This window comes from Nylanderia fulva, unplaced genomic scaffold (assembly GCF_048542155.1).
Source record: "Nylanderia fulva isolate GAGA-0341 unplaced genomic scaffold, ASM4854215v1 Scaffold30, whole genome shotgun sequence".
NCBI classification, from domain to species: Eukaryota; Metazoa; Arthropoda; class Insecta; order Hymenoptera; family Formicidae; genus Nylanderia; species Nylanderia fulva.
In genome coordinates this window covers 1-20,437 of record NW_028190369.1, presented here as the reverse complement: position 1 = coordinate 20,437, position 20,437 = coordinate 1, and the positions used below count along the sequence as shown (strand labels likewise).

At 33.9% G+C, this 20,437-nt stretch overlaps 1 protein-coding gene across 1 annotated transcript; it reads left to right on the top strand.

The window, feature by feature from the left end:
- Positions 1-12,390: 12,390 nt before the first annotated feature.
- On the top strand, positions 12,391-20,431 carry LOC146722523 (mitochondrial Rho GTPase-like; the record flags this gene model as incomplete). Its single annotated transcript, XM_085484615.1, has 13 exons — positions 12,391-13,401; positions 14,101-14,306; positions 14,401-14,451; positions 14,541-14,642; positions 14,723-14,764; positions 15,032-15,197; positions 15,842-15,962; positions 16,038-16,230; positions 16,970-17,236; positions 17,548-17,760; positions 17,841-18,037; positions 20,014-20,052; positions 20,350-20,431. Coding segments are annotated over exons 1-13 (1,878 nt in total), but the record flags the coding sequence as incomplete, so codon positions are not given.
- Positions 20,432-20,437: the final 6 nt, after the last annotated feature.

Here is a 20,437-nt window from a genome sequence, read left to right as displayed (position 1 = left end):
TTCTCCTCACTTCTTTCCTCTTCTCCTCACATTCCTCATCCCACCACCCTTTCTTTTTTCCTTCTCCACTCTCTTTTTCTCCTTCTCTCAATTCCTCTTCTATCCTTCCTATTTTTTCCTCTAGCTCCTCTTCTATTCCCTCTTTCCACCCCTCTCCCCATTCTATTTCCTCTCTTATTCTTTCTCCTCCCCTCTTCGTCCATCTCCCCTTTTTTCTTATTCCTTTTCCTTCCTTCCTTTTCCCCTTTTCAGCATCTCCTCTTCTTTCTAACGTTACAATCAAAGGGTGATGGTCCGACTCTATGTTATCTCCCACCTCCATTCTCTTTATCTTTTCCTTTACTCTATCCTCTCCCACCACATAGTCTATCACCGATTCCCCTCTTCCTCCTGTATATGTGTACTCCCCCTCCCTATCCCCTCTAATCCCTCCGTTAAAAATTCCCCATCCCACTTCTTCTAGCTCTTTTATCAACTTCCTCCCATCCTCATTTACCTTCTTGTCCTTCGATCTTCTTTCCTCTTCCTCCTCTCCTCCTATCACTCCCCCCCCTTCTACCTGTCCTTGCGTTGAAATCTCCTCCTAAAATCGTCCATTTGTCTTCTTCTTTCTCTTCCATCCATTCCTTCATTTCCTCCATTTTCCTTTCTATGTCCCCGTTAATGTATATACCTATTACCCTCCACTTCTCTCTTCCTACCTCTAAATCCGCCATCATTATTCCCTCCGCCTTTTCTCCCATTCCTGATACTTTTATCCTTCCCCTCTCCTCCTTTACCCCCATGATCATTCCCCCCATCGGTCTTCCTTTCTTCTTTCTCTTCTTTGCTGCTTGCTTCTCTCATCTATATCCTTTCGGTAACCTCTTTTTAATCGCCTCCCACCTCTTTTCCTCTATCCATGTTTCCATCATCACCACTACCTCCCAATCCTCTATTTCCTTCCAGAATTTTTCTTCCTTGTTTTTCAACCCTGCCACATTCCAAAAACCTATCTGCCATTCCTCTCTTACTTCTCCTTTTTCCTTTCTCTCTTGCTCCTTTCTTCTTTCTATCTCCGTCTCCCTTTCTCCCTCCTCCTTTCTCTTCTTACTACTCTTCTTCCCTTCTCCTTTCCTTCCTTCTTCTTTTCTCCCCTCTTCTATCCCTTTTTTTCCTCCATTCTTGTCTTCATGCCCCCCTCTTCCACCTCCATTTTCTCCATTCCTTCTCTAATTTCTCCTTTCCAGTTCTTGAGCACTCTTTCTTCCTCTTCCCATTTCCACCAAACATCATTGATTTTTATCCTACCGTAGTTTGTCCACACCTTGTTCCCTTTCCTCTTTTCTTCCTCCGCAATTTCCATTATTCTCCATTTCATCTTTCTTTCCTCCCATGTTAGGTCGTCCTCTATCCTCACCCTCTTTCCTCTTAACAGACTCTTTTTTTCCATTACCTGTCTCTTTTGTTCTTTGCTGCCTAGTCTTACAACCACCATTTCTCCTTCCTTTCCCTCCTTTCCTTTCAACCTTCTTATCCATTCTATTTCCGTTTTCGCTCCTATTTCTTTCATTATTTTCTCCACTCTTTCTTTTATATCTTCCTTCCCTTCTTCTATTCTTCTTATCACGATGTTATTCCTTCTTTCTTCTCTCTCTTTCCACTCTAACTTCTTTCCTCCTATGTCTCTCATTTTCCCCATTATTGACTCACCTAACCCCTTACTCCCTCCTTCTCCCCCCTCTCTTTCTCTTTCTTCCTTTTTACTTCTCTTCTCTATTCTTGCCTCCAACTCTATCACCCTTTCCTCCAGTCTTTCTATCTTTTTTCCCATTTCTTTTCTTTCTTCTCTCCATTCCCCCCTCCTTTTTCCATATTTCAATCTTCAATTTTCTTATTTCCTCACCCAACTTCTCTGTAATCTTCTTTCCTATCTCCTCCATCATCCTCTTTAACTCCTCCTTTTCTATCCCCCCTACTTCTCTGTTCAGCCTTTCTGTTTTTTTGCTCCTTCTCAGACTTCTTTCCTCTTCATCCTTATCCTCCTCTCCCCCTTCTTCCCTTTTCCTTTTCAAGAAATCCTCTATACATCCCATACTGCTCCTCTTCTCTTTCGCTAACTCATCTACTCTTCTCGGCCTCCCTGCCTTCTTTTTTACTTCCTCCTCATCTCCCTTCTTTCCCCCTTCCTCAACCATCCTATCTCTAGTAGTCTCTATCCTCCTATCTCTACTATTCTCTTCACTACCATTCTTTTCCTCCTTATTCATTTTTCTCTTATCGCTTTCTTTCTTTGATTCACTTACTCTATGTTCTAATTCGCTCCAACTCGCTAGTGAATTCCCTAGTGAATTCCCTATTGAATTCCCTATCTTTCTATCTGCACCTGCTCTCTACACCTACTCTCTTTCTTCCACGTGTCTACGTGTCCACGTGTCTCACCTTTTCCTGCTTTCTATTTTCTAACTCCTTACCCCTTTTCCTTCTCCTATCCTTTCAATCTATCCTCCTCTTTTTCCTACGCCCTCTCACCTCCTATCTCCTATTCTCCTCACCCCTTTTCTCACTCTTTCCTCACAAATACCTGCCACGCTTTCACACACCTGTCACTCACACTCTCACTTTTGTCATAAGACAAAAATAATGAGGTTTAGAAAGGGGGGAGGAAGAATGAGGAAAATGGAGTGGAGATGGAAAGGGAAAAAATTAGAGGAAGTGAAAGAGTTCAAGTATCTAGGATATAAGTTACAAAGGAATGGAGGACAGGAGGCGCAGGTGAGGGACAGAGTGAGGAAAGCAGGAGCGGTGATGAGACAAGTATGGGGTATGGGAAAGAGAAGATTTGCAGGAGACTGGATGAAAAGAGTATGGTTAATGGAAAGGTTGGTGGGAACGGTGATGGAGTATGGGGCGGAAATATGGGGGTGGAAGGAGAGGAGAGAAGTAGAGGCAATGCAGGAAAGATGGATTAGGTGGACGTTAGGAGTAGATTGGTGTACGCCGGGGTATATGGTAAGAGAAGAGATAGGAAAGGATAAATTCAGGATAAGAGCAGGAAGAAGAGCGATAGGGTATGAGAAAAAATTAGAGGAAGGAATGGGAGGAAGTTTAGCGAGGAAATGCTATGAGGAGATGAAGGAGAGGGTAAAGGAAGGAAAGGAGAAAACGGTGTGGGAGGAAGAGAGGGCAAAATTTTTTGAAGGAAGGGGGATAGAAGAGAGGGAGATGGAGGAAAAAAGAGAAAGGGGGGAGGAAGTATATGAGGGATGGGAGCAGAAGGACAGAGAAAGGCAAAAGGAGGAAAGATGGGAGAAGATAAGAGAGTCGAGATACAATAGATGGTATGGAGAATGGAAGGAGGAGGGTTTACCGGAATACTTGAGAAAGGGATGGGGGGAAAGCAGATGGAGAAGGATAGTGAGGTATAGAATGAACAATGAAATGAGGGGGGCGAGATACTGGGAAGAGGAGGGGAAAAGAAGATGCAGACTATGTGGGATGGAAGATGAAACTTGGGAACATGTAATAGGAGAATGTGGGGGAGAGGGGAATAAGGGAAACTGGTGGGAAAAAATGAGGGAAATACTGCAAGAAGGAGGAGAGGGAGAAGGGTGGATGAGGAAATTAGAGAAAAAGAGGATGGAGGGGAGGGTGGAAGGGGAAGAGGAGGAAGGAGGTATGAGGAGAATGTGTGAAAGTATGAATGAGGTGTTGGGGAATGTATGGGGAACTGGAAGCCGAGGCGAAGCGAGGAATAGGTTAGGGACAGCTCTTTCTCTCTCTTAATTAGTAAATAGGTAGATTAAGTTAGAGATAAGATAATTGTAAGATAGATGTAAGAGTAGAATGTAAGAGTAGTCTATAAGTTAAGATTGGAAGAAATTTGTAAGGTTTGGGTACGCTCCTCAAAAGCGCCTTTAATCCCTGAGGGGGCAAATAAAGTATTGAATTGAATTGAAATTGGGTATACGTTTTATAATTAATTTAATATATTTGTGTTTAAAAATTATATTTGACCTTTAATTTTAATTTTTATTTTATTAAAATTAATAATTAACATATATACTAAATTGCGAATTATATGGATGAAAAAAATCCCCATTATGTGTGTAAGAGATTTCGGAACTCTTTGCTAAAAAATAATTAAAATTAAAAGTCAAATATAATTTTTAAACACTTTAATATTATTAAGAATATATAATTCGGTTCCCGAAATATATTAATTCATTATAAAACGTATACGTGATATTATTTTTCTCACATAAAAATGACTAGAATAAATTAAATTAATTATTAAAAAACTAAAAAGTAATTAAACGACTTAGACTTAGATGATAATAATAATGAAACATTTTATTAAAAAAAGATTCAATAACTAGTAGGTCAAGTTATAATTTTTTATTTATTTATTTATAACATTATGAGCTATTAAGCTCATCATCTCGTTCGCTCTCTGTCTTGCTTTCATTCGGCAAGTCACAAACGATATATGATACTCGTATGTTCCTACTTCAACTCTCGAGAATCTGAAACAAACGAAACTCGTGTCCAATATACAGGGTGTCCGGTAACTAACAGACCAATGATTACAAATGGATTCTTTGGTCAATTTGGGAACGATTTTTCCTCAGCGAAAATGTCGAAAAAGGTCATCATTTTTTACAACTTTCCAATCTTTGTCATTATATATCTTTATAACTAAGCCTTAAATTAAAATTTTATTATAGTAAACTCTACCTGAAATTAACTGAAGAATGTAATTATGTTAGACTTTTAACTCCAAAACGTTTAGTTTTCAAAAAACCTATTTTTTTCAATCGCTTATAACTCGAAAATTATTGACTTCTCTACATTTTTGCTAAGGAAAAATCGTCTCCAAATTGGCCAGAGAATCCGCCCTTAATCATTGGTCCGTTAGTTACCGGACACCCTGTATATATTATATAAAAGTGTATAGCACGTCAGAAGCTTGTGAGCTTACAGCGATAAGTAAAAACAATTGCGTATCTATTTCATTGCGTTTATCTGTTTAAACGCGCGCTTTAATTTTTCCAACGTTTTTGCCTGTTTATATTTTAAAGGTCCTCTCTTCTAAAAATCTTGTTTTAAAGTTCCTCTCCGCGAGCAAAATTTGAAAACATAAATTATTTAATATTTTTACTTTATTATTTGTAAATCCTCGGTAATTTCAAAATTTTTCTATTTGAAAATTATTAATTTTCTATTGCCAATTAATTCTGGGTGCGTTCCGTTATGCACTGCAAGTACTGACAGTACTACCAATAGCGTTCCGATATAGATAGCAGTGCACTGCGAAAGTACTATCATGAGTATATGACGTCATTAATTTTGACGTTATTTCCTGTTGCGATTACTGCAACCGGCGAGGTAAAGGGTGCGTTCTGTTATGCACTGCAAGTACTGGCACTATGACGTCATGCAAGTGTACTGTTGACAGCGTTCCTTTTTAATTTTGTGCACTTTGAAGCTACTGCAAAATAGTAAAACGGAACGCACTACAGTACGCTTTCAGCAGACTTTTAACTAACCTTTTTCGCTAATAATCATCGAGTGAAAAATTGGTGAAATGGATAATACCATTATTGCATTAATTACATATAATTTAATCGAGAATATATATGATTCGAGTGAGTCATCAAGTGAAAGCGATTTGGAAATGGAATTAATAAATGAAATGAGACGACAAATTAAAATACCTAGAATAAAATGTAAAAATTACGTTAAAAATATTGTATCATTATATTCAGATATGGAATTTAAAAGTTAGTTCCATCGTACACATGGAGGTAGCCATCTTGATTACTGCGAGTGCTTTACCTCGCCGGTTGCAGTAATCGCAACAGGAAATAACGTCAAAATTAATGACGTCATATACTCATGATAGTACTTTCGCAGTGTACTGCTATCTATATCGGAACGCTATTGGTAGTACTGTCAGTACTTGCAGTGCATAACGGAACGCACCCAAAGCACTCGCAGTAATCAAGATGGCTACCTCCATGTGTATGATGGAACTAACTTTTAAATTCCATATCTGAATATAATGATACAATATTTTTAACGTAATTTTTACATTTTATTCTAGGTATTTTAATTTGTCGTCTCATTTCATTTATTAATTCCATTTCCAAATCGCTTTCACTTGATGACTCACTCGAATCATATATATTCTCGATTAAATTATATGTAATTAATGCAATAACGGTATTATCCATTTCACCAATTTTTTACTCGATGATTATTAGCGAAAAAGGTTAGTTACAAGTCTGCTGAAAGCGTACTGTAGTGCGTTCCGTTTTACTATTTTGCAGTAGCTTCAAAGTGCACAAAATTAAAAAGGAACGCTGTCAACAGTACACTTGCATGACGTCATAGTGCCAGTACTTGCAGTGCATAACGGAACGCACCCTTTATCACAGACTTTACTCTTACTCCCATTGCACTTTCGTTTGCGGTTTTCAGTATACGATTTTTTATCGTAGTTACTGAAAATTATTATTGTGAATTATACTTGTGCAGTGGTTTGAAGAATTTACAATTTCGTTGAAATTGTTGATTCTTCAAAAAAATTACGAGATTCGCGGAAATTGCGTGCTTTCTTGGCATTTTCCGTTCGCGGCAGGCGGTTTATTTTTGATTGTTGCAAGTGTTTTTTTTTTTTTTTATTAAAATAGATAATAATAATGTGAAATAAATCACGATATTTGACAGATGTGCATATATATAGAAATTGTAATAATAATAATATTATATCATAAAATTGTAAATTGTTTCAATTTTTTATAGACTGCGATAAAAGATTTTACATTTGGATAAGAAACTGCGGTAAGTAAAAATATAAAATTCTTGAAAACGTACCAAAAATATTTGATAACGTAAAAAGGTGAACTTTGAAAAATAAGGAACTTAAAAATTGCACTAATAAATGGGCTATATGTGAGCCGTGCGCGGATGTAAGGTGTGTTATATCGAAATTTAATTAATAGAATTGAGAATTAATCCCAATTTTAAGTCTTACAAATGTCCAAGCTAATTTTTTGTACCTCGTGTACATTTTTGAAAGTTATATCGAAAAATTAAATTTCAATATGCGTCTTACATCTCACATTTCGCATACGGCTCACATATAGCCTATTTATCTTTTATACTTTATTTCAACCCTTATAGAAATTTATTACTAGTAACGCCAATTTATCACTTATTTCGAGTAATTAATCACTTTTATTTCGAATACTTAAATTACTGTATATTATAGTATTTTAAATACTCAAAATAAGTGATTAATTGGCGTAGTGATAAATTTCTACAAGAGAATAAGGAGCCTTTAAATTCTTAATGTAAAAAATTTCAAGTAATTTTCTTTAATAAAATTTAATTAAAAATTTTTGAACACTGTGTTATATCACATTTAAAATCGTGATTATTTCAATAAAAAAACATTTTATGTGTAAAAAATATATTTTTTATATTTAATAAATTATATATATATATATATATATATATGCATATGTAAAATATTCTCTTTCTCTTTCTCTCTCTCTCTCTCTCTCTCTCTCTCTCTCTCTCACACACACACACACACACACAACGGGGGCCAAATCTCTCAAATTGGTCTCATGATCAATTAGCCTGGATTCGCACCAGGGGCAAAGTCTGTTGGTAATGTCAAACGAATTTAGCCTGGACTTGCACCAGGGGCAAAGTCTTTTGGTCGAGTCTACGAAATTTAGCACGGACTCGAACCAGGGGCAAAGTCTTTTGGTTCAAGTCTACGAAATTTAGCACGGACTCAAACCAGGGGCAAAGTGTGTCGGTAAGGGGCAAAGTCTATCGCATAAAGATGGCGGTCTCTTCTTTAGGCAGGCCTTTGGCGATCTGTCTATTAATCTGTGATAGAGTCTATCTTATTATTATTTTAATTATTATATTATCTTTTTAATTATCTTATTATGTTTTATTATATTATCTTTTTATTATATTTTCCCTTACAGCACGAAATCACAGATTAATAGACAGATCGCCAAAGGCCTGCCTAAAGAAGAGACCGCCATCTTCGTGCGATAGACTTTGCCCCTTACCGACACACTTTGCCCCTGGTTCGAGTCCGTGCTAAATTCGTAGACTTGAACCAAAAGACTTTGCCCCTGGTTCGAGTCCGTGCTAAATTTCGTAGACTCGACCAAAAGACTTTGCCCCTGGTGCAAGTCCAGGCTAAATTCGTTTGACATTACCAACAGACTTTGCCCCTGGTGCGAATCCAGGCTAATTGATCATGAGACCAATTTGAGAGATTTGGCCCCCGTTGTGTGTGTGTGTGTGTGTGTGTGTGTGTGAGAGAGAGAGAGAGAGAGAGAGAGAGAGAATATTTTACATATATGCATATATACAGGGTGTCCGGTAATTGTCGCCTCAACCATCATGTGCAGATAAAGTGAATTAAACCAAATAGGAAAGTCTTGTACCGTTTTGCGATTTTTGCAATAATTATTGAGTTATTAAATAAAAAAGATCGGCCAATCCACGCGAATAGAAGCGCGCGACGAGAAGAGACGTCCTACTGTAACACGATACACGGCGCGTCGCAAAGCGGAAGGAGGAGCGAACGATGACTGTCTACGAATCGTGTTCGAGAAATCTTCGTGTATCGTGTTACAGTAGGACGTCTCTTCTCGTCGCGTGCTTCTATTCGCGTGGATTGGCCGATCTATTTTATTTAATAACTCAATAATTATTGCGAAAATCGCAAAACGGTAGAGGACTTTCCTATTCGGTTTAACTCACTTTACCTGCACACGACGGTTGAGGCGACAATTACCGGACACCCTGTATATAAAATTTATTAAATATAAAAAATATATTTTTACACATAAAATGTTTTTTTATTGAAATAATCACGATTTTAAATGTGATATAACACAGTGTTCAAAAATTTTTTAATTAAATTTTTTAATTAAATTTTATTAAAGAAAATTACTTGAAATTTTTTACATTAAGAATTTAAAGGCTCCTTATTCTCTTGTAGAAATTTATCACTACGCCAATTAATCACTTATTTTGAGTATTTAAAATACTATAATATACAGTAATTTAAGTATTCGAAATAAAAGTGATTAATTGCTCGAAATAAGTGATAAATTGGCGTTACTAGTAATAAATTTCTATAAGGGTTGAAATAAAGTATAAGAGATAAATAGGCTATATGTGAGCCGTATGCGAAATGTGAGATGTAAGCCGCATATTGAAATTTAATTTTTCGATATAACTTTCAAAAATGTACACAAGGTACAAAAAATTAGCTTGAACATTTGTAAGACTTAAAATTGGGATTAATTCTCAATTCTATTAATTAAATTTCGATATAACACACCTTACATCCGCGCACGGCTCACATATAGCCCGTTTATTAGTGCAATTTTTAAGTTCCTTATTTTTCAAAGTTCACCTTTTTACGTTATCAAATATTTTTGGTACGTTTTCAAGAATTTTATATTTTTACTTACCGCAGTTTCTTATCCAAATGTAAAATCTTTTATCGCAGTCTATAAAAAATTGAAACAATTTACAATTTTATGATGTAATATTATTATTATTACAATTTCTATATATATGCACATCTGTCAAATATCGTGATTTATTTCACATTATTATTATCTATTTTAATAAAAAAAAAAACAAAAACACTTGCAACAATCAAAAATAAACCGCCTGCCGCGAACGGAAAATGCCAAGAAAGCACGCAATTTCCGCGAATCTCGCAATTTTTTTGAAAAATCAACAATTTCAACGAAATTGTAAATTCTTCAAATCACTGCACAAGTATAATTCACAATAATAATTTTCAGTAACTACGATAAAAAATCGTATACTGAAAACCGCAAACGAAAGTGCAATGGGAGTAAGAGTAAAGTCTGTGATAAAATTAATTGGCAATAGAAAATTAATAATTTTCAAATAGAAAAATTTTGAAATTACCGAGGATTTACAAATAATAAAGTAAAAATATTAAATAATTTATGTTTTCGAATTTTGCTTGCGGAGAGGATCTTTAAAACAAGATTTTTAGAAGAGAGGACCTTTAAAATATAAACAGGCAAAAACGTTGGAAAAATTAAAGCGCGCGTTTAAACAGATAAACGCAATGAAATAGATACGCAATTGTTTTTACTTATCGCTGTAAGCTCACAAGCTTCTGACGTGCTATACACTTTTATATAATATATACAGGGTGTCCGGTAACTAACGGACCAATGATTAAGGGCGGATTCTCTGGCCAATTTGGAGACGATTTTTCCTTAGCAAAAATGTAGAGAAGTCAATAATTTTCGAGTTATAAGCGATTGAAAAAAATAGGTTTTTTGAAAACTAAACGTTTTGGAGTTAAAAGTCTAACATAATTACATTCTTCAGTTAATTTCAGGTAGAGTTTACTATAATAAAATTTTAATTTAAGGCTTAGTTATAAAGATATATAATGACAAAGATTGGAAAGTTGTAAAAAATGATGACCTTTTTCGACATTTTCGCTGAGGAAAAATCGTTCCCAAATTGACCAAAGAATCCATTTGTAATCATTGGTCTGTTAGTTACCGGACACCCTGTATATTGGACACGAGTTTCGTTTGTTTCAGATTCTCGAGAGTTGAAGTAGGAACATACGAGTATCATATATCGTTTGTGACTTGCCGAATGAAAGCAAGACAGAGAGCGAACGAGATGATGAGCTTAATAGCTCATAATGTTATAAATAAATAAATAAAAAATTATAACCTGACCTACTAGTTATTGAATCTTTTTTTAATAAAATGTTTCATTATTATTATCATCTAAGTCTAAGTCGTTTAATTACTTTTTAGTTTTTTAATAATTAATTTAATTTATTCTAGTCATTTTTATATGAGAAAAATAATATCATGTATACGTTTTATAATGAATTAATATATTTCGGGAACCGAATTATATATTCTTAATAATATTAAAGTGTTTAAAAATTATATTTGACTTTTAATTTTAATTATTTTTTAGCAAAGAGTTCCGAAATCTCTTACACACATAATGGGGATTTTTTTCATCCATATAATTCGCAATTTAGTATATATGTTAATTATTAATTTTAATAAAATAAAAATTAAAATTAAAGGTCAAATATAATTTTTAAACACAAATATATTAAATTAATTATAAAACGTATACCCATGATAGTATTTTTCTCGTACAAAAATAATTAGAGTAAATTAAATTAATCATAAAAGATTAAAAATTAATTAAAGAATTTAAACTTATATTTTATATAATAATAATAAAACATTTTATTACGTCAAACCGTCGTGAAATAATTAAATAAAATTTGCTAGTTACGTCAAAGTCAAGTTTTCTAAGCTTATAAAACATTTTATTAAAAAACAGATTCAATAAATATAAGTACATGTTATATATATACTTATATTTATTGAATCTGTTTTTTTTATAAAATGTTTTATTATTATCATATATAATATAAATTATTTAATTATTTTTTAATTTTTTTATGAGTAATTTAATTTGTTCTAGTTATTTTTGTACGAGAAAAATACTATCACGCGGGTATACGTTTTATAACGAATTAAATATATTTATGTTCAAAAATTATATTTGACCTTTAATTTTAATTTTGTATTTTATTAAAATTAATAATTAACATATATACTTAATTGCGAATTATATGGATGAACAAAATCTCTATTATGTGTGTAAGAGATTTCGGAACTCTTTGCTAAAATAATTAAAATTAAAAGTCAAATATAATTTTTGAATACTTTTATATTATTAAAAATATATAATTCGACTCTCGAAATATATTAATTCATTATAAAACGTATACGTATTAGTATTTTTCACATATTAAAATGATTAGAATAAATTAAATTAATTATTAAAAAACTAAAAATTAATTAAACGACTTAGACTTAGATGATAATAATAATGAAACATTTATTAAAAAATAATTATAATAGGTCAGGTTAATATTTTATTTATTTATTTATTTATAACATCATAAAATTCTGTCCTTTCCGAAATACGCGAACGCTACGAAAAGATAAATCTCGTACATGCCGCCGGACGAGTTCATGAACATGAGACGCTCTTATCTTGGGAACGTATTAATAGTTACTGCATTGACCACTACTACGATATGGCGCTGAAATCAGTGAGAAATGCTGGTCTCTCCTTCATCCAGACCTTTGGCGATCTGTCTATTAATCTGTGACGAAATATTGCATAAATATTTCAATACAACACAACGCCCTCTGTATTAAATTTCTTTCTTTTCGGAACTAAATAAAATTTTAGGTGACATTTTGAATATCTTTCAAAAGATGATTTTTTTGCATAATCAAAGACATTCCTTTATTTTTATCTTTTTAACCTCGCCGAACAGATGACTTTGAAAAAGACATCATCTTTCGTCATCTTTAGTTTTATTTGCTGGCTGAGATGTTTTCACAATAATTTTAATAATTTTTTCATTTCTATAGATTTCAATATAAAAATTATTCCAAGCAGGGGAGAAAAGACGGGACGTATAAAAAGACTTTTTTTTTACACCCATTATATGTCACAGAAGGGAAGAATCACAGATGCGCGCGCGCTAGAGAGCGAAATAAAGTGCAAAGAGCAATATACACACATATATATATGCAGTACCGCTATACACACACAAACACACAGCACCATTCATTGCGGTGGCATAGGTAACCTTGAAAAGGCCACCCTCGAAGCGCAACTACACTTCGGTCCCGTGAATCCGCCGGAGAGTTTGCTGTCAGTCGCCAGCTTTGAAAAAGAAGAAGAAGAAGAGAAAGAAGAAGAGGAAGAGAACAAAAGGAATCGAGGCAAAATCCCAAATAACACCTTCAATAATACATACAAGGAGAAACGGTGAGAGAGAAAGCAAATAGAATGAAAAGAATGTGTGGTTGATCATCGGATCATCTTTGTCGCCCACGAAATGTCACCCTAAGGACGAGCACGAGCGGTGACACTCTCGGCGGGAGGTGCTGTTGACGGCTCGGCGCGGGTCTTATTTAGGTTATACCTCGTAACTGTGCGCGCGGCTTTCTCTTCGTACGAACGACGATGCCGTCCAGGAGGCGCTGAACGGCGAATGCCGTTCTAGGCATCGTCAGGGGATTTGTAATTGTTTTGTTACTCGAGCGCGAGCGAGAATGGTGCAACGCCCGGTCGCGCCCAGGCGCAACGTCAGGATACTGCTGATCGGCGAACGCGGCGTCGGCAAGACCTCCCTGATCCTGTCCCTGGTCAGCGAGGAGTACGCGGAGGAGGTGCCCAGCAAGGCCGAGGAGATCACGATACCGGCAGACGTCACCCCGGAACAGGTGCCGACCCACATAGTCGACTATTCAGGTATGCTGCGCAATGTTTTACTCTTTGCGTTACTCTCCTGGTCAGATATATTGTTATTATTATTGTATTTTTGCTTCTTTTCTTCCTTTCTTCTTTATTTTCCTTTTTATCTTCATTTTCTTTATTTTCTTTAGTCAGATGTGGTGCGCAATATTCTACTTTTGGGTTTCTCTCCTTGTCAAATATATTATTTTTATTGTACTCTTCTTTTTGCTCTTTTCTCCTAAATTTTTATCTTTATTTTCCCTTTTATCTTCATTTTCTTCTTTTTTTTTGTTTTCTTTTTCTCCTTCATTTTCTTTATTCAAGTATGGTGCACAATATTTTACTCTTGTGTTCCTCTTCTTGTCAAATATATTATTATTCTTGCATTCTTTCTTTTTCCTCTTTTCTTCTTTATTTTAATCTTCATTTTTATTCTCTTAATTTATCGTCCATTTTCTTCATTTTTTCCTTTATCTTTATTGTTTCTTTATTTTCTTCTTTTCCTTTACCTTCTTTATTTTTTTATCTTCTTTTTGTCTGCTTCTTGTTCTTTTTATTATTTTCTTTATCTTTCTTTTTTTTTTAATTTTTTCTTCATTATTTCTTTATTTTCTTTTTTATCTTCTTTTTCTTTAAATCTTTATTTTTTTTTTCCTCTTATTATATTATTATTATATTTTTTATATTATCATAATATTCTTATAATATTTACAGCGGTGGAGCAGACAGACGATCAGCTAGCAGAAGAGATTCAGAAGGCGCATGTGATATGTGTGGTTTATTCGGTGGAAGATGAAGATACTCTGGACAGAGCTGCTAGCTATTGGTTACCATTGATCAGAAGGTGCTCGCCTGACAATCGATGCCCAGTTGTACTCGTAGGGAATAAAATCGATCTCGTAGATTATTCTACTATAGAGGTTTGTTATAAAGAAATATTTAAATGGAGCGTACATTTTTTATTATATTTTATTACATGTCGATAATTTTTAATTTTTTTAATTGACATTCTAGGCTGTATATCCCATTATGAAGGAGTTTACAGAGATTGAGAGTTGCATAGAGGTAAGACATAAATACATTTTGATTTATAAACGAAGGAAATTGAAGGAGAAGGATATGGGGAGATATATATTTTATTTTCTGCTTTTTAGTGCTCGGCGAAAACACTTCAGAATGTTTCGGAAACGTTTTATTACGCGCAAAAGGCAGTTTTGCATCCTACGACACCTTTATACAATTATGACACACAGGAGGTGAGATTTATATATATCTAGTTCTTCTTTAATTTAATATTTCTAACTAAACTTGACTGAAACAATATGTTCTATTTCAGCTCACCGAGGAATGCAAAACTGCTCTAAAGCGAATTTTTAAAGTATGTATTGGATATATATTTTTATCTTCACAAATATATATTTAAATTTTTTTCAAAATAAATGAAATATTTTTTGAAATTATATTTTTGTCTGAACAATATTTTCATGAGTAATATAAATATAATTAAAGTAAAGTTATAAGGTTCAGAAATAATTGCAATGGATTAAAAAGTATATAAATATATGTGTATTATATACAAACACTGACTATATCTTTTTTTATTTTTATGAATGATCTATTATATTATTATTTCTTTTTCCAACAGATATGCGATGTTGATAACGATGGACTTTTAAACGATATGGAATTGAACGCGTTTCAACAATGGTGCTTCAACACACCATTACAACCGCAAGTGCTGGAGGATGTGAAAGCTGTGCTATCAAAAAATATTTGCGACGGTATATGTAATGGATGTGTCACAATGAAAGGTATTCAGCCAGTTCAATATTAAACTTAAGCACTAAAACTAATTACTATAATTAATATAATCTGTATTTAATAAATCTATATAAATTTATATTTATATCAGTTATATTAATATATTAATATAAATATAAATTGAGAGTGTCAAACAGGCAAGAAGAGCCAAATCGCGGATGACAGTGCGTTATCCCAACGAAACTGAATTTTTTCCCGATTCAGCGACTTTCGGATCTATATTTTTCTCTCGCATTTATTTCCTTAAGGGAGGAACAGGGGATGTATGGAATTAAATCTCTTGTAGAGATTATTCCAATTTTAAATCTTGGCCGTGATCAAGTAAAATTTAGTGCCTTGTGCACAGGTTTTTAATCCTAACGAAAACATTTAGTTTCGTTGGGATAACGCACTGTCATCCGCGATTTGGCTCTTCTTGCCTGTTTGACACTCTCAATTTATATTTATATTTATATTATAGAGCCTTGTTAAATTCTTAATTAATATATTAAATTATATTAATGATATATTAACAATTTATATAAATATAAATACAATTTATATAAAGAAATATGTATATATAAAAATATAAATTATATAAATAAAATATAATTTATAAATAAATATAAATTAATATAATCTCTTACTTATGCAGGTTTTATGTATTTACAATGTTTATTCATACAACGTGGAAGGAACGAAACTACTTGGGCCGTGTTGCGAAAGTTTGGCTATGATAATGAGCTGCAAATGTCAAAAGATTATATTCACCCTCCGTATGTATAAAGAGTCAATTAGAGTGTCTTCACTGATGTGTCTTCAGTATTAATAATCGAGTGACTTTGTCGTAGATTAAAAGTCCCACTTGGCTGCACCACCGAATTATCGCACAAGGGACAGGAGTTTTTGACGTTACTGTTTATGCAACATGATCGCGATCGCGATGGAGCTCTCTCACCCTTAGAAATGGAATCGCTGTTCTCGCGATGTCTCGTACCGCCATGGGGTGACGAGTACAAGTACACCGTACCCACGAACGAGAAGGTTTGCATACAGAGTGTCCTAATTTAATCGATCACTCCCAAAATTTTTTTATTTTTGATTGTACAACAAAATGTTCCAAACCAAAGTTGTTCGATTTGAAGAGGGATAGAAGATGGTGCTATAGACTTTCGTAAAGTGTGCTTTTCAAAGTCATTAAGTTTTTTTTAAATGGAACTTTTTAGTTGGAAGTTTTTATTAAATGGAATTTTATAAAATATTTTGTAAGATATTTATTTTTTGACAATCTTACCTGAATACTTTTATTTATAAAATATGAAATGAAAGAAATCAATTGATATAAAAAAGTTTGTAAGAAAAAAATATAAATTTATTCATTTTTTAGCCATTTCACTCTAATAACTTTTTATAGTGAATATTATGAGAAATCGATTTATATATAAAATGTTATAGTAGTTCCATTTAAAAAATATAAATGATCTTTAAATGACATATGACCTTCAAATAATCTTGAAAAATGTTAAAATTACAACTTTTGTGTGAAACATTTTGTTGTACAATCAAAAATTAAAAAATTTGGAGGTGATCAATTAAAATGGGACATCCTATATATACTTTTGCTTATATTATTCCTAAAAGAAAATTGAATTCTTGTAAAACGTCAAATAACGAAGAAAACCCGGTATATCTGTTTCTCTGAGGACCGGAAAGCTATATTATCATCAGATATAAATGCAATATATATTTGAACGTAATTTAATTTACATAATTTTGCATGCAGGGATGGATTACGTTCCAAGGCTACATGTGCCAATGGGCACTGCTGACACTGACAAACGTGCGCAAAACCTTGGAATATATGGCGTTTTTGGGTTACAATATGTACCATAACGAGCCCCAAACGAGCGCGATAATCGTAACTCGTGAGAAGAAAGTAGATCTAGCAAAGAAACAATCTAGCAGAAACGTCTACACCTGTCACGTGATAGGTCCCAAGAGTAGTGGAAAGACTACTTTGTGCAGGACCTTTATCGATCCTAAACTTGAGGTAAATCATTATTCATAATTGTATAATTAATTAGTCTACTCCCTGGAAAAATCAGGGAATAATTTTTTGATAAGATTTGAGTAGACACCTTGTTGTTGCGGATGTGTTTTTATAATATATTTAATATATATTTATTTTGTATAATATATTATTTTATTATGTAATATATTATTTTATTTAATATATAATTATTCATATATTCTATTTAAAAATATATATTTAATATATTTAATTATCTAATTATTTAATATACATATATATATTTAATATATAATATATAGTTATATATAATATATTTTTCTTTCTTCCAGAAATTGAATGATGAGACGGTACCGTCAAACGCCCATGTGACCGTGAACACTCTGCACGTGTACGGACAGGAGAAGACGATGGTGCTGAAAGATATAAATGTGCTAAATGTACAGGACGCCTTAACGCCGGCGGAGATACAGTGCGACGCCGCCGCTCTCGTTTATGACGCCAGTAATCCGAAATCATTCGAATACATAGCGCGTATTTACATCGTCAGTATTCTATACTCTCTCGTATTCATTAACAAAGGATCTCATATTGGAAACTTTACATAATAAGTATGCATTTGCAGAAGTACTTCGCCGATAGCAAAATTCCCGTTCTGATAGTAGCGAACAAAAGTGACCTTTCCGAGGTGAAACAGGGATATCTGCTGCAACCGACCGCGTTTTGCAGCAAGTACAAACTGATGCCGCCGCAGCCGTACAGTATTTCACGTACGGTGCGACGTGAGATTTTTGTCAAGCTAGCTACAATGGCAGCTTTCCCGTAAGTTGAACTCTCTTTCTCTCTCTGTTATAGTACAGAATACTCGAGGCTCCTGGGTCCTTGCCGCAGGCATCTCACAAGGGAAGGTCATACGATGGCCCAAAAGTTAGGTGACGATTTTGTGCTCGTCTGATAAGGCACCCTTCAAAAAGTAATATATGAAGTCCGTTTGCTAATGTAACGCCAATTACCAGATTATCGGGCAAAAGAAATTAAAAAAAAAATTTTTTTTATATATCTCGAAAATTATTGGAGGTATAAAAAAATGTTTTATACAAAAGTTTTATAGTAAAAATAGCTTTATTTAATGACATTAATACAATTAAAAAAACATTTTTTTTTAATTTTTTGAAAAATTAAAAGAAATTTTTTTGAATTTTATTATTTTGTTTATCAAATAGTAAATATGCAGTCAAAAAAATCATGTCAGAATGACCCACTAGTAAAAAAAAAAGAAATGGTTTCTCTCTCTCTCTCGGTGTGTGTGTGTGTATTTGTGTGTGTGCGCGCGCGCGTGTGTACGTGCGTGCATTATGTGTGTGTTTATTAATAATGTGTACAGTTAATATGTAAATTTTCAAGCAAGCAATGTTTGAAACAATAGCACCGTGTGCAGTGTGCACATTTCAAATCAGAAAACTGGTCACAGTTAAAATGTGAGCATATAGAAAATTTTTCAAATGAGAAAAATGCAGTTTGCAACTCGATAATCTGGAAATTGGCGTTACATTAGCAAACGGACTTCATATATTACTTTTTGAAGGGTGCCTTATCAGATGAGCACAAAATTGTCACCTAACTTTTTGGCCATCGTATGACCTTCCCTTGTCAGATTGTGACGTCAGCGGCGAGAAAGCACACGCTGAAAATTCTTAGATGTCATTTTTAAATGAAAGAATGATTGGACCTCAATTATCGCCTCTGACGTCACAATCTAACATAATTGCTGAGGAACCAAGAGCTTTAGACTCTTGGGTCCTCGTCGCAGGCAAGTCAGATTGTGACGTCAGCGGCGAGAAAGCATACGCTAAAAATTCTTAGATGCCATCTTTAAATAAAAGGATGACTGCCTCAATTTTCAGCGTGTACTTTCTCGCCTCTGACGTCACAATCTAACATGATTGCTGAGGAATTAAGAGCTTAAAGGCTTCTGGATTCTCGTCGCGGTCATATCAGATTGTGACGTCAGAGAGATTTGAAATATCTTTTTATTTCGAAATAACATCTAAGAATTTTTAGCGTGTATCTTCTCATCTCTGACGTCACAATCTAACATTGCTGAGAAACCAAGAGCTTTAAGCTTCTGGATCCTCGCTGTAAGCATGTCAGATTGTGACGTCAACGGCAAGAAAGCTCATGCTGAAAATTCTTAGATGTCATTTTAAATAAAATGATGATGGGACCTCAATTTTCAGCGTGTGCTTTCTCGCTTCTGACGTCACAATCTAACATAATTGCCGAGGAACCAAGAATTTTAGGCTCCTGCATCTTCACTGCAGGCATGTCAGATTGTGACGTCAGGGAGATTCGAAATAAAAAGATATTTCGAAATGACATATAAGAATTTTTAGCATATATTATCTCTGACGTCACAATCTGACATGATTGCTGAGGAACCAGGGGTCTTAAGGACGAAATTAGCCAGATAGATTTCTTGGTGGTTCTTCGATTTAGAAAAAATAGATAATTTTTTTCTTTCGTAGCTGACACACTCAAAATTTATATCGATTACGATCAAACAGCTTTTTCGCTTGTTATTTTTTTTTTCTTTTACATATATATTTTTCACCCTAAAGTTACGTAACAGTGATTTGCTGTTTTTCTTACAATTCGCACCTTTTCCAGAGTATCTCCCCTCTTCTTTTCTTGTACTTTAATTTAAAAAAAAAAGATAATGACGTAATCGTATATATATAAAATAAATTATAAAAAGGAGAAGACAATTCGGTATTAACAAAAAGATATTTCGTGTTTAGCCGCTTTCAAGGAGCATGGGTATTATTTTACAGAGACAGGTTGGTCCGAATTTCAATTTCACACTGTGTAAAAGATAATAGAAGCTTGAGCAAATCGTGAAAACTGCATTCGATCATCATCATCATCATCCATCATCATCATCACCGTCATCGTCACTATTCCTGTCAGTGCATGCTGTCATTTCATATTTCAAGATAGAGTTAACTCTCCATCCTTATTATTAAATATAATAAAAACTGTAATAAACCGGGCGATTTGCTCACATTTGTTAGAAATCTCTCGTCATCGCACGGATATGGAAAAACTATACGTAACAACATATTGGCTCTTTTCAGCCATTTGAGGCGTATGGTCCACATGTTGCTTGTCGAAACCTCACCCTCTCAGTGGTGGAGTTCTTTCACAAGGTTTTATTTCGTATTA